A 12,794-nucleotide genomic window follows, 5' to 3' on the forward strand; every position below is an offset into this window, starting at 1 on the left:
TCTTCTCCAACTCCTACCACTCCCCTTTTCCCTACTCCACTTCATTTCTGGTTTTTATGGTTGTTTACTACACTTTAGCAAAGGGATGGTTCTTGCTGCACACTTGGTGGTTGGCACAGGGTTTCTCTCTCAAGGGACCCAGAGGGGTCATGAGGAACCTTGGGTCATATAATTACTGAGAGAGACGCTGACTGCATCTGTGCATCCAGCTTAAAACTCAGACTTCAGAAGGGGTTGCGACAGCCTAGAGTGAGCAGCAAATTAACGTTATCTGCTAAATCTAATCATCTAGTAAATAGCACAGCTAATATTGCAAGGCATTTTCTCTATGGTGGAGTATTCAAATAAGACTTAAGTATGTTATGACAACAACAAACACATGCCATGTCTTGAACTTCTAAATTGGAGGTGCCTTCACCAGTTTCCCTGATGCATAAAGCTGGCACACAGTAGACCTGCAATGTACATTTGCTGAATTAACACAGCTAACCCATGATCGATATACACTTTACATTTGATTTTTTTTTACATTTGATTTGAAACCCTAAGGTGACTTTCTTTTATATGAAATACTCATATTACTTAAAAATAATTTTGATTGCTATATGATGTATTGTACAGAATTTATGATGAATTACTAATTTGTTAAAGCGGTATTATTTGTGTAACACTGTTTCAACATGTCCCCTTATTTTTAATATCCTGGGAATCTTAACATAGGCATAAGCTAGGCTTTTCTGCTTTTAAGAAGCCTTTACCATGGTTCAGTCTCAGAAAAAAATCTTATGACTTGATCTCTTATTTTCTGTCTTCAGAGAAAGTACAGACTATTGGGCCTGGATTTTATGTGTTCATATTTCCACTGATGATACAGACCTCAAATCATGCTCTTACCTGAGAAGCAAATTCTGAGGAGTTTTCTGTGTGTTTGGTGTGTGTTGGTGGTGGCGGAAAGGGGAGAGGTTAAGAGATAATCAACAAAAGATCAGTGTCTAAACTGAAGAAGGGACAAGAATAAATGCAGGAAGGACCCTGACTAATTGTGTATGAACACAAAGTCTTGCTGTGTCCCGCTTGTTTGGTAGTTGAGTCTGGGTTGAATGTGTTGAATTGAGAGGGACAGGAGCTGAAACTCTGTGACGCCTCTGTACCTCCACATTTCTAGTTCCAAACATAAGGTCCCAAAGGGACATAAGACAAAATCTGTCATGAATTTGCTTTACAATCTGGTCTAGAATACCTAACAGTCTATTTCCCTGAAGCAGTTTTAAAAATATTAGTATTTTGGCAGAAAGTATATATGAGCTATAAATTGCCCATATGTGGTCATCTCCACTGGTCTGTTTTCCACATATAGAGTAATCCCTGCCATGACCCAGGAAATGTGGTACACAAATTCAATTGCACAAAATGCAGGATTGAGTTAACGTGATGTGATGAAAATAGCATTTTTGTACTATCACAAAACACAAAGATGCAGGATGTTAGAATTTATACTAAGAACAACTGACTTTACTGCAAGTGGAAAAAGTCACAAATAACTAAAAAGTCATCAAGGCCTAGTCCCACCGCTTCCTAAGATCACCACTCTCCCTCGACCCCTGCTCCGTCACAGCACAGGACATAAGAACTTGGCAACCTGGCTTGCCTCCTTTTGAGAATGGAGATGGGAGTGAGATCTGAAGCCAAAGGCCAACCACATTTTATACAAATGTGTGTGGTCTATGGGTTTACCTTTTGAAAAGTAACGTATAGCAACAACAATAAAGATAACCACAGATGAAAAAATACCATTTTTCATTTCAGCTATTGGAAAATACCTCAGAAAACAAATCTATTGGAACATCTCTGAATTGGTATGAGTGGATGTCGGGGAGACCCAGGTGGGTGGGAGGTCTCAACAGCCACATCTCCAGACTACACCAGGACTATTGTGCCAGATTACCCCACCAGAACTTTACCTTGTGTTGCTCACGTTTCCGTTGTATTGTGTTGGCCGTTTCCTCATGGACCTGCTGAATGGTAATTTCCTCCCTCAGAGCTACTTCTGCTCTGTATAACCAGGCACCTATAGTGCCCAGAGGTGCAGGGAGAGATTTATCAAGCTGTATATGCCAATCAAAGAGCTGCAATATAAAAGTAGAAAAATAGAATTATCTTTAATATGGAAAATTCCTAAAACTCACCCAAATGACTTCTAAAGACATAAGGATCCCAGGTAATAATTTCAGGTTAATTTAATATATACCAAGTAAGAAAATATTTGTGTTCTGAATTTGATACTTTGAGAATAAGGAGGAAATTATAGTTATAAGCAAGTTTTGAGGAAACCTAAAATACATTTTAGACATGGAAGGACATTATTGAGAGCTTAAACAATTTTTTTTCTTATAGGAATAGCATAAAGCCCCCACTGATTTTCAATAGAGCTTCTGCTGAGAGGGAAGTGACTGGATTTTTTGAGATGTTCAAGGATACAGCTGTTATACACTAGCTGATGTGTGTCCTTTAAAACCTGCCACATAAGGGAAGGTCCAGAAAAATCAGGGTCATCCAGTCATCTCTGGAGAAAGGAAAATATTCGAGATTCTTTCTATGATAGTAACTATTTCTTCATTTCTACCACTTTATCCAATTCTTAAGCAGTGTTTCTCCCGACTTATTGGAATACCAGGTAGGATAGGTTGAGGTGCTTGGGAACTAACATATTCTCTGGTAGAGTTTGTAGGAAAAAGATTAGGTTATCAAAATGAATAAAACAGAGTAAGTTCAAGGCTAATATTTCCATTTGCAATAGAAGTTTCAGATGTTTTAAAATCCTGGTCTTTAAGTTTGCAAAATATTAACATGAAAGTTACTGAGCAGCTTTTTTTTTTTCAGGTTTATGAATGACCGGATAAGATTTGCTTACATTAAAGACTGTAAACATGAACGTGCTTATAGAAGGAGGACCTGTTGATGAAACCTGGTTATAGACTTTAGAGAAATTGCTGAAGCTCCATTCTTGGGAGAGTCATCTCTTCTAAATGACCCAGAATTTAGTGGGTAACCCAGAGAGCCTTTGAGGATTTCAATCCATCATCTACTCCATGGGGAAACTACATGTAAGGTGGCAAAGCAGAAGAGTTGTTAAACCAAGTACTTCCCATAGGCAAGCCTCTCCTTCCTCAGACATAGGCTGTAGGACTAGATGGAATATATCATTGTGTAGGAAAACATGAGGGAAAATGTTCTTGACTAAATTATGTCAGCCTTAATGAAATTAATCACGAGAGAACTTACCCTGGAGGACACTCTGTCCCAGGATTGTTTTACCAACGCTTGGTCAAGTGACAGTTTACCGTCTCTATGTACTGGTTGTATTAAATGTTCAATCTGTTTCCTTTTTATTTCATATTGAACTCTGAAGTGCTTAAATGACTAAAAGAGGAAAAGCAGCAACAACATGGAAATGAGTCAAAAATAGCAAATGCAAAGGAAACCACATTTCCTAAATAACAATCCTTTATATTGGGATTACACTCAATGTATGCTGCTGATAATAATGATGACAGTCATGATACTGATAGCAGCTACCATTCCTCAAACCCTGATGATGAGCCTGGTCCCATGCTATACACTCTCTCCATTTTATTCCTCTGGATTTCTCCATAACCCTGCAACATCCACATGTCCTATTATTATCACCACAGGAAACCCAGAGGTCATTTGGCAAGAACAAGTAGTAAAGTAGAATTAAAACTTAAGATTTCTCATTTCTGGTTAAATAATCTATGTGCCAGTCCATACTCCATTGAGAAATAATAGTAAATAGGAATATAAACCTATGCTAATAAAATAGTACCAAATTATTCAGAGTACCAAATTATTTAGGTTAGAAATTATGTATATTGAAATAATACCGATTTAACGATATCTAAATTTATGCTAAAATAAGCCTGTGTAAAGTAGGGGACCCCATTTATATAATAATATTTTGTTTTAACTTTGCACCATTATAATGTTAATTATTGTATCATTTCTTTTATCATAGTGTGTTTAACATAAATTTGTAATATGTAGACTTAACCATAAGTCTAATACTAACCTTAAAAAGTAGTGATTTTAATTTTACATTTTATATTAAATTAATAAATTCTAAAATAAGACTCCAAGGCCAAGTATTAATTGAAAATATCACTAAAATGTGCAATTATGTTAAAGAACATGAAAATGTCCTTACAGAATCTAGCTGATAACACATCTGAAAAAATTTGTCAAACAAACATGTAAGTTCACAGTACGAACACTGGGGGGAGACGGTGAGTAAATATTTTACCACAACTTTTATCTTTCATTTCCTCTAACTTAAAGTAATTTAAAAAGACCAAAACATAAAATTGATCTTCAGTTTTATTCCACAGAATTCTATGCATGAATAAAACAGGAAAATATACTACTTACTGATAAGTAGAAACAGAAAAATGCTGTTTGGGGACTGGGACAAGGAAAATGTTCCCTATGTTCATTCAGCTTTCAGATGGTCTCTCAATCTTTCTTAAGAGATAGCTTATTATCTTTAGACTGAACGGAATGTTTCTGTTTCATACTTTCCTAATACTCTGTTTTCCTTTTATACAATAACATCTGTACAACAGGTAATTTCATAATTTGGAATTGATTTTTTATAATTTATGACCAAACCAAAACTCACCAATGGTCTAATAAGTATATTCACTCTGTTCTTATATTTCTATTCTCAATTTACTGGCTTAATCTTTTTTTAATTAAGCTCATCCAGAAAATTGTATTTTTGAGAGAAAAGATTACATTGAGTTTCAAAGCAAAGAGGGCACATACATTTAAGCACATATATATTGCTTTGCCATGTTCAGTAAATATGGTATTGATGGCATCATCCATCTAAATTCAGGCACATTTTATAGAAATTATTACATAAAATTGCACACTAATGCCAATAGCTAAATCTTTTATCATCTGCCATGTAGAATCTCATATCATTGCCCCTTTTTATATAGCAAAACTGATTGAAAAATAATATGGACTAGGATGTATTATAGTTTAGCCATTAAAATGCAATGCTATCTTAAATAGGAGGATAACATCAATAAATCACAATTTAATGGGAAAAACCTATTACAAGAGCTTGTGTCTGAGAAATGAAAATTAGAAGCCAAATCCAAGTAATGGTGGTATAAGGAGACTGAGGGATGGCCATAACACCTCTGGCCTCAGTTTGAGAGCAACAGTGTCGAATCAGGCAGGCTGCAACAGAAACTGATCCCATTAATGGGCCCACTCCAAACATTCATATTGCAAACTTTTCTTAAATGTGGCTTATCCCATAGTAGTTTTCAGTTTGGCACTGAAGTTATTTTTTGTTATATGACATCTACAAGATCATGAGTTATAGAAAGACAATGACCAGATGTTTGTGTTTGGGGTCATTTATAAGACTCCAGAAAAGTCATGAAGCCTCAGAGGTCTACATACAGGACGGACACACATAATTTAAAACTACTAATTCTATCTCTCAGTATATGAAAGGAAATGAAAATAAGATACTGAAGAGGTATCTGCATCTCTTATTTATTGCAGCATTATTCACAATAGCCAAGATATGGAAAAAACATAAGTGCCCATTAATGGGTGAATGATAAGAGAGGTGTGGCAGATATAGATATATATATATATAAATAGCAAGAGAAAGAAAGACATCGTTCTATTTGTGACAACATAGATAGACCCCTCGAGGATATTATCCTAAGTGAAATAAGGCAGGCAGAAAAAGACAAATACTATATGACATCACTTATATGTAAGTATCTAAAAAAGCCACACTCATAAAAACAAAGTTAAATGGTGGTTACTAAGGATGGGAGGTGAAATAGGGGGACAGGAAAGATGCTACTTAAGTGTACACATTTGCAATGAGTAGTAAATAAGTCCTTGAGATCTAACACACATTATAGTAAATATAGATAGCAATATTGTATTATAATCATCAAACTTACTAAGAGACTAGAATTTAATTATCCCAACCACAAAAAAAAGAAATACTTATGCAATGTGACAGAGGTGCTAATTATCTCTACAATGGTGGCAATCATATTACAATATATAAATGTATTAATTTTTTTAAAACTATGTATTTACACAGAAATACAATTATTAAATTACATGCAAACTTAAGATAACACATATTATTTCTTTAAATATTTTTCTCATTAATATCATTCAAAAGATTGAACATAGATTAAATGACTTATATGAATCTTACTCATAAAAAGGGTTTTAAGAAACTGAAATGCCTCTTATACATTACCTGATATTTATCTTGCAAATTTGATTCTGTCATCTGTGCCCTTGTCAAATCTCTTTCAAATTGTTCTATCCAAACTTTTGTTTCCTTCAAAATTAGCCTGTCTTCTCTCTAGAAACCAGAACATATTACAATTTTATTAATAACTATGCATTTATTTAATTGCTGATTAATACCTGGCTGATTCTAGAATACACTGAATAGTTAATAAGTTCCAATTGTCTCTGAAAAACTTCCTCCTCTCCCTCACCTCCTTTGGAGAATGAGGGGTAAAAGTTTAAATTCTAGAAAAATAGCTTAATTATCTTGCTGAATACTAAAATTATCTACCTTTAGGCAGCCCGGGTGGCTCAGCAGTTCAGCGCCTCCTTCAGCCCAGGGCATGATCCTGGAGACCGGGGATGGAGTCCCATGACAGGCTCCCTGCATGGAGACTGCCTTTCCCTCTGCCTGTGTCTCTGCCTCTCTCTCTCTCTCTCTCTCTCTCTCTCTCTCTCTCTCTCTCTCTCTCATGAATGAATAAATAAAATCTTTTAAATAAATAAATTTTAAAAATGGTAATCATTAAAAATAAAATAAAACTATCTACTTTCATTCTTTTTTTAATAAACAGTAATTTAATTAACAAAGCAGGCTCAAGAGGAGATGTCCTAAATACAAAGATACTCAGAAAGAGCAATGGTTGGAATAAGACTGACAACATAGGCCTGGGGGTGCTTCTTAACCCACAGTTATTTGTACCTCAGAGGAGTATTCCAGATGAGATTTTTTTTCTTCCAATAAGATTAATTTTGACTGAATCAAAGGAGTTACAGTCACAGAACACTGTGGACTAGTATTATTTAAAAGTGCTATTCAGTATTACAACATAAGCTCATCCAAAATGACAGAAAATACTCTTTTTGCTCAATATGGTATTATTAGACCCTGGTAACACAGCACCTATAAAATATTTACCAAAATATTTCCTGAATGAATGCATCCAGGCTACCCCTCACATCTCAAAAATGAAAAAAAAAAAACCCAAATCCAGAGATTTATATAATTGTTTCCACAAATAATCACAAGCCTCTAGCATTGATTTAGTGAAAAATATCCTAATTTTTCACCAAGATTTCTTATCTCGTAAAAATGTAAAAGTAATCAAAAACACATTTAACATGGTTCTTGGCTCTTACAAATCACTTCCAACTACAGCATCTCACTTGATCACAGCCTTGTGACACAGATGAAATCACGATGACAGGTTAAGTGGCAGAGGAGATAGAGTGATGGCTGTGGAGGCAGGCAAAACTGGTTGCAAATTCTGGTTCTGACAAGTATCAGCTCTGTGACTTTGGACACATTTTTTTTTAATCCTCTCTACTGCTGTACCATCATATGAGTAGACACCACACACTGCTTCTCCGGTTTGAGGAAGAATTCAAGATAACCTCTATAGCACATCTAGCACAGACACTAGCACACAACTGTCATGATCCATGCCTCTTCTCACTTTCCAGTCTCACAAAAGCAATCTTGTCCTGCCTGAAAACATCTTCCTCTGGATAATGCCTTCTTCAGAGCTCAGCTCAGCACAACCTCTCTAGTAAGCTTTTCCTGACCCAGAAGTCTTGTTGGAGTGCCTCTTCTGTGCCAGCGGTTCTCACACATTAAGATGATCACCTCCAGGTGATTCTGTGCACTAGAATCACCTGGAGGGCTTCTGAAAGAAGACTGCTGGACACCACCTTCAGTCTTCCTTGGCTTAGTATGTCTAGGGTGGAAGCCAAGAATTTGTATTCCTAATAAGTTTCCAGGTGAATCTAAGGTCTAAGGACCACATTTTGAGAACACTTCTCTGATCTTGCAATAACTTGAGCTCAAATATTCACTGAAAAAGCATTATTTTGTATCATCTACTTAATTGTCTCTTCTTCTCCATCCATAGTACAAACCCCTTATGTATCTTATTTTTCTCTAGCCTAACACAGTGTCTGACACCACTGGAATAAAAATGAGATCCAGTCTCACTCAATATATCATAGTAGAATAAATTATTGGTATAATAGGTAAGTAGAGAAAGAAATGGAACAGGAGCCCAAAACTCCAAAGTTTTAGCTTTTCCTAAGATGGCTTCTCTGAATGAACAGATAAATGTGACCAAGGTACATGGTTTGCTGGTTGACCATCACACCCATAAAAGCACAATGGAACATTCTTACAAGGTTGGAGGAACTATATGCTCTTGGTTTACCTCCAAGGTACCAGAGGCCAATGTGACCACTCAGTGGGGGGTCGGGGGAGATCATCAAAGTGAGCATGGAACTTCACTGTGAGCCTCCAAGGACCTATTTCTCACCAATTGAAATTATTTCGCAAAGTCATTTGAGAGAAAAGATTATATTTTTAAAATAACTATTAGAGTTCATCTAGTAAATGACTTTTTACTGGTGAGGCAGTGTCAAGCAAATTGCAATAAGGTAAGAAGAATGTAGCTATTTCACACACTCAACATTCTCCTTTTAAGAAGAGATATTGTACAAAAAACATTTAGGTTCCCAGAGCCCAGTTAGTCCAGTGGCTTTTCTTCAACTGTTAACTTTTACATGCATTCAAAGACCTGGGTGTCTATTTGCCTACAGAAGACCACCTAAATTCCAGGCAGCCAACTGGGCAGTATTCTCATGACTTTTTCTTTCTCTCTTTTTCACTCAAACTTACAGGCATATTTACATGTTCTGTAGCATGTTCATGTGTACATCAACTTACAATTCATGGAGCATAAAATAGAAATTAATTTAACATGATATAAAGTTACTTTTCATTTTTATTCCAGTGTTGGCATAGAGTCTAGTTTGTTGATAGAGCCTTAACCTCAGGCCTATATGGAACATAAAGAAAGATAGAAAAAGTACAGGATAATTTGGAATTAGGAAAGAACTCAGAATCATTAATTCCACAAGTATATCTGAGCACTAATGAAAGAAACTTGTATGTCATGAACTTTATGAAACAAACTATATGACCAAATACTGAGCAAAAGGGATGTGATAAAACTCAGGATACAAGCTAACTGAATACTTACCTTTTTTCAAATAATTATTTCCTGCTTAATATTTGATAACATAAAAAAATCTTTAGCTTTATTTTTTTTCATATCACATATAAAGAAACCAAAAAGTTATTGTAAATTTTTCCTTTTATTAGTGCTAGTGACTGTTATTAAAAAGAAATTAATTGATGCTATCTTATAATTAAAGATTAGTCCATGGGAGTGGCTTAGACTGTAACTAACATTCAATAACACTTACCTATGTTATTTATTCTATTAGAAAGGAAAAGGAAATAACAGAATTAGTGCATTAAAAGAAATGTGTATATAAAGACAAATACATGCAAAGGAATGGCTAATAAACTATGGAATGTAGGATGATTGAAAGAGGTCACTAATTCAAGATTATTTAAATCTTACCTTAAAATTTTGGATAGAATTTGCAAAAGATGGAAAACCTGGAAGTATTTCCTAACAATATGAAAAGATAATATATAGAAAAATAATATAAATCATGGACAAAAATTATATAGGAAACAAGAAAAAAAACAATGGAGAGGCATTTGTCCATAAATAAATAGATGATAATTTTACATGTACAGGTACTTTAAGAATTTTCATAACCTTTGAAAGCATCAAAATAAGGTAATGTAGTATTCTAGCATTTCATGTTTGATTTTAACTTTTGGAAATATTTATATCTTGAAATATTAAGCATTTCATATGGTGAACTATGAAGAAGAGGCATATTAATTCATTTCTTTTCTCTTAAATACACTCATAAGATGCATCTCTGTACCCCTGTATCAACTAAGATGGTGCTGTGCTTCTGAGAGCAGTCAGTAGTATTTGTTGCAATGGAAGAAGGAATGAATGAATAAATAACTGAAAGTTTAATAGCTCAGAGAGAACTAATAGGAATATTTTATCTATTTATGATTGAGTGCTCATTACTCAAGGACACCTTTAGGTGTCCCTAAAACTTTTTTAGGGAAAAAGTTTATCAGTTTTATTGGTTGGCCTAAAATAGGCATAACAATGTCTATTTCCAATAAGAAAATCAGATTTGACGGGCACTGAGAGGGGCACTGGACAGTATGAGCACTGGGTGTTATACTATATGTTGGCAAATTGAATTCCAATAAAAAAATACAAAAAAAAAGATTTAAAAATCATAGCTATAAAGTACATAACTTAAATAAACTCATAAAGAGGATACAGCAATCAAATCCACCAAAAAATGGAATCCTGGGAGACGCACTGATGTTAAGCTTTCTAAAGGTGAATTAAAAGAACTATTTCCTAAAACTTAGAGAAATACTAAATATTTTAAGGTGATGCCATCAATAACCTTAATATATATACTCTATAAAATCTTAAAGTTTCACTAGATAAAATTAGGTGGCCATTTAGCTGCTTTACACAACTGAAAAATATATAAAAATACATAAAATTCCTCTTTTCTTATTGAAAATATTCATTTTTAGATGCTTATCCCCAACATTACAAATGCCACACTAAAAAGGGGCAAAGCTTATAATACATTTTCCTCAAAATTAATTTTTGAAATAACCCTGAAAAATGATATGTAGTCTCTTTTCAGGAAGGGATAAAGGAACTTTTAAAAAAAATCAGAATTTATTTTCTAGATAATGAAAGTAATCTCTTAATAAAACGTCTTTAGTAAAGCTTATTAACAAGCTTATGTCAGTAACAACTGTCTTCCAAATCTCGAGGAGTTTTGACATTGAATTCTTGCTCATGAGCATTAGCAAAAGCACCTCCTTTTGTTTCTCAGACTCAGCCAGTCACAGAGTTTACTCATCTGGAGAGATGATCAATGTCGTAGAAATTAAAACAGTACAATCTCAGAAACTTGATCAGAAATGAATTCAATTGGGTAATATAAGAACTTGTGATATGAAAATCAGATGGAAAGCTGATTTTCTCTATGCTGTATGGGTCGGGTCTAATATGCTTTCTAATAGAGTTTCTTATTCACACAGCAACATCCATACCCAATTATATTCTCAAAACCCAGAAAAGCCCCAAATGTCACCAAAGCACATGTATCAGTCTATGCTAGGAATTGTACAGATAGTTTGCTTTTGCTTCCTGTGGTGCTTCTTAGAAATACTTATCTTACTGACTATGGATAAGTTACTCGGGTGGTCAATGTTTGTGCCTGAATCTTGTCAAGGAACAAAACAGGTTTCCTGAAATGATAGTTTTTAAAAAAAAAAAAAACTAATGCAGTTCTATCAAATGTCAAATTAACTTCATCCAAGTAACCTAGGAAACACCAGTTACCATTGTTTAAGTTAATTTTTTATGAAGTCACAGATTTCTATTGTGTAATGCCTTTGCCTATTTGAAAATTTTGGGTTATGAGCCCCTCCTTAGCCTTTTCCTTTCTTAGACCTGTTTCTATTTGGAAAACATATTAAGTTTCTTGTTGTTTTCTTGTTTCTTTTCATTATAATCTCAAAATGTTTTGAAAATTCTAGTTGAGAACTGAGCAATGAGGTCAGACAAATAGTTTTAAAAAACACATCATGAAAACTCCATTTATTTCTCTCCCTGATGTCATTCTATCTTATAATTAATTTTAAATTCAATAGTAAATCCACCTCTCTATAATTAAAGAATAATAATAATACTTAAAAATTAAAAGAATGGAAATGTCCATTGTTAAAGCCTAGGAAAATAGATATTCTGGTGTGTGGCTAGAGTATAAAGTGGGACAAATTTTCTGCAGGAAAATTTGAAAACTAAAATTCAAAAAAGCATTAAAAATCTACATGCACTTTAGCCTAGAAATTCCACTTTTAAGGAAGAATAATAAAATGATGTTTTATTTATTTTTTTTTAATTTTTTTTTTAATTTTTATTTATTTATGATAGTCACAGAGAGAGAGAGAGAGAGAGAGGCAGAGACACAGGCAGAAGGAGAAGCAGGCTCCATGCACCGGGAGCCCGATGTGGGATTCGATCCCGGGTCTCCAGGATCACGCCCTGGGCCAAAGGCAGGCGCCAAACCGCTGCGCCACCCAGGGATCCCTAAAACGATGTTTTATTATAAAAGTGTTAATAGAAGTACTTTTTATAATGGCAAAAATTCAGAAATTTTCAACAATTAAGATTGGATAACTTATTGTACATATACATATAGATGATGTCCTGGAAAGAATGGCATAGGAAGAGTTTTCTATGATGTTAACAGAAAAAAAATGATGAAATTGTATGTATCTTATAATTCTATTTTTGTTAAAACATTATACGTGTCAACATATATATAGAAAAATGTTGGAAACTTATACCAACATATTAATTTTTTTCTAGAATAGGGTCTCTCTAGAAAATCAAGTACAGATAATTTTCTTTTTCCTTTTTTTCACTTTTTTCTTTATTATGACAATGAACATATGTCATTTGAGC

General features: G+C 34.2%; 1 protein-coding gene across 1 annotated transcript in view; it reads right to left on the bottom strand.

The window, feature by feature from the left end:
• Positions 1-12,794, bottom strand: part of LOC129499786 (nesprin-1-like) — a 185,813-nt gene that overhangs the window by 47,921 nt on the left and 125,098 nt on the right. Inside the window, exons 10-13 of the mRNA XM_055309655.1 lie at positions 9,777-9,827; positions 6,326-6,433; positions 3,283-3,420; positions 1,962-2,126 (exon numbers count right to left, since the gene is read on the bottom strand). Coding sequence (XP_055165630.1) covers positions 1,962-2,126; positions 3,283-3,420; positions 6,326-6,433; positions 9,777-9,827 — 462 coding nt within the window. The remainder of the gene's footprint in view (positions 1-1,961; positions 2,127-3,282; positions 3,421-6,325; positions 6,434-9,776; positions 9,828-12,794) is intronic.

Source organism: Nyctereutes procyonoides, unplaced genomic scaffold (assembly GCF_905146905.1).
Source record: "Nyctereutes procyonoides isolate TBG_1078 unplaced genomic scaffold, NYPRO_anot_genome, whole genome shotgun sequence".
Classification (NCBI taxonomy): Eukaryota; Metazoa; Chordata; class Mammalia; order Carnivora; family Canidae; genus Nyctereutes; species Nyctereutes procyonoides.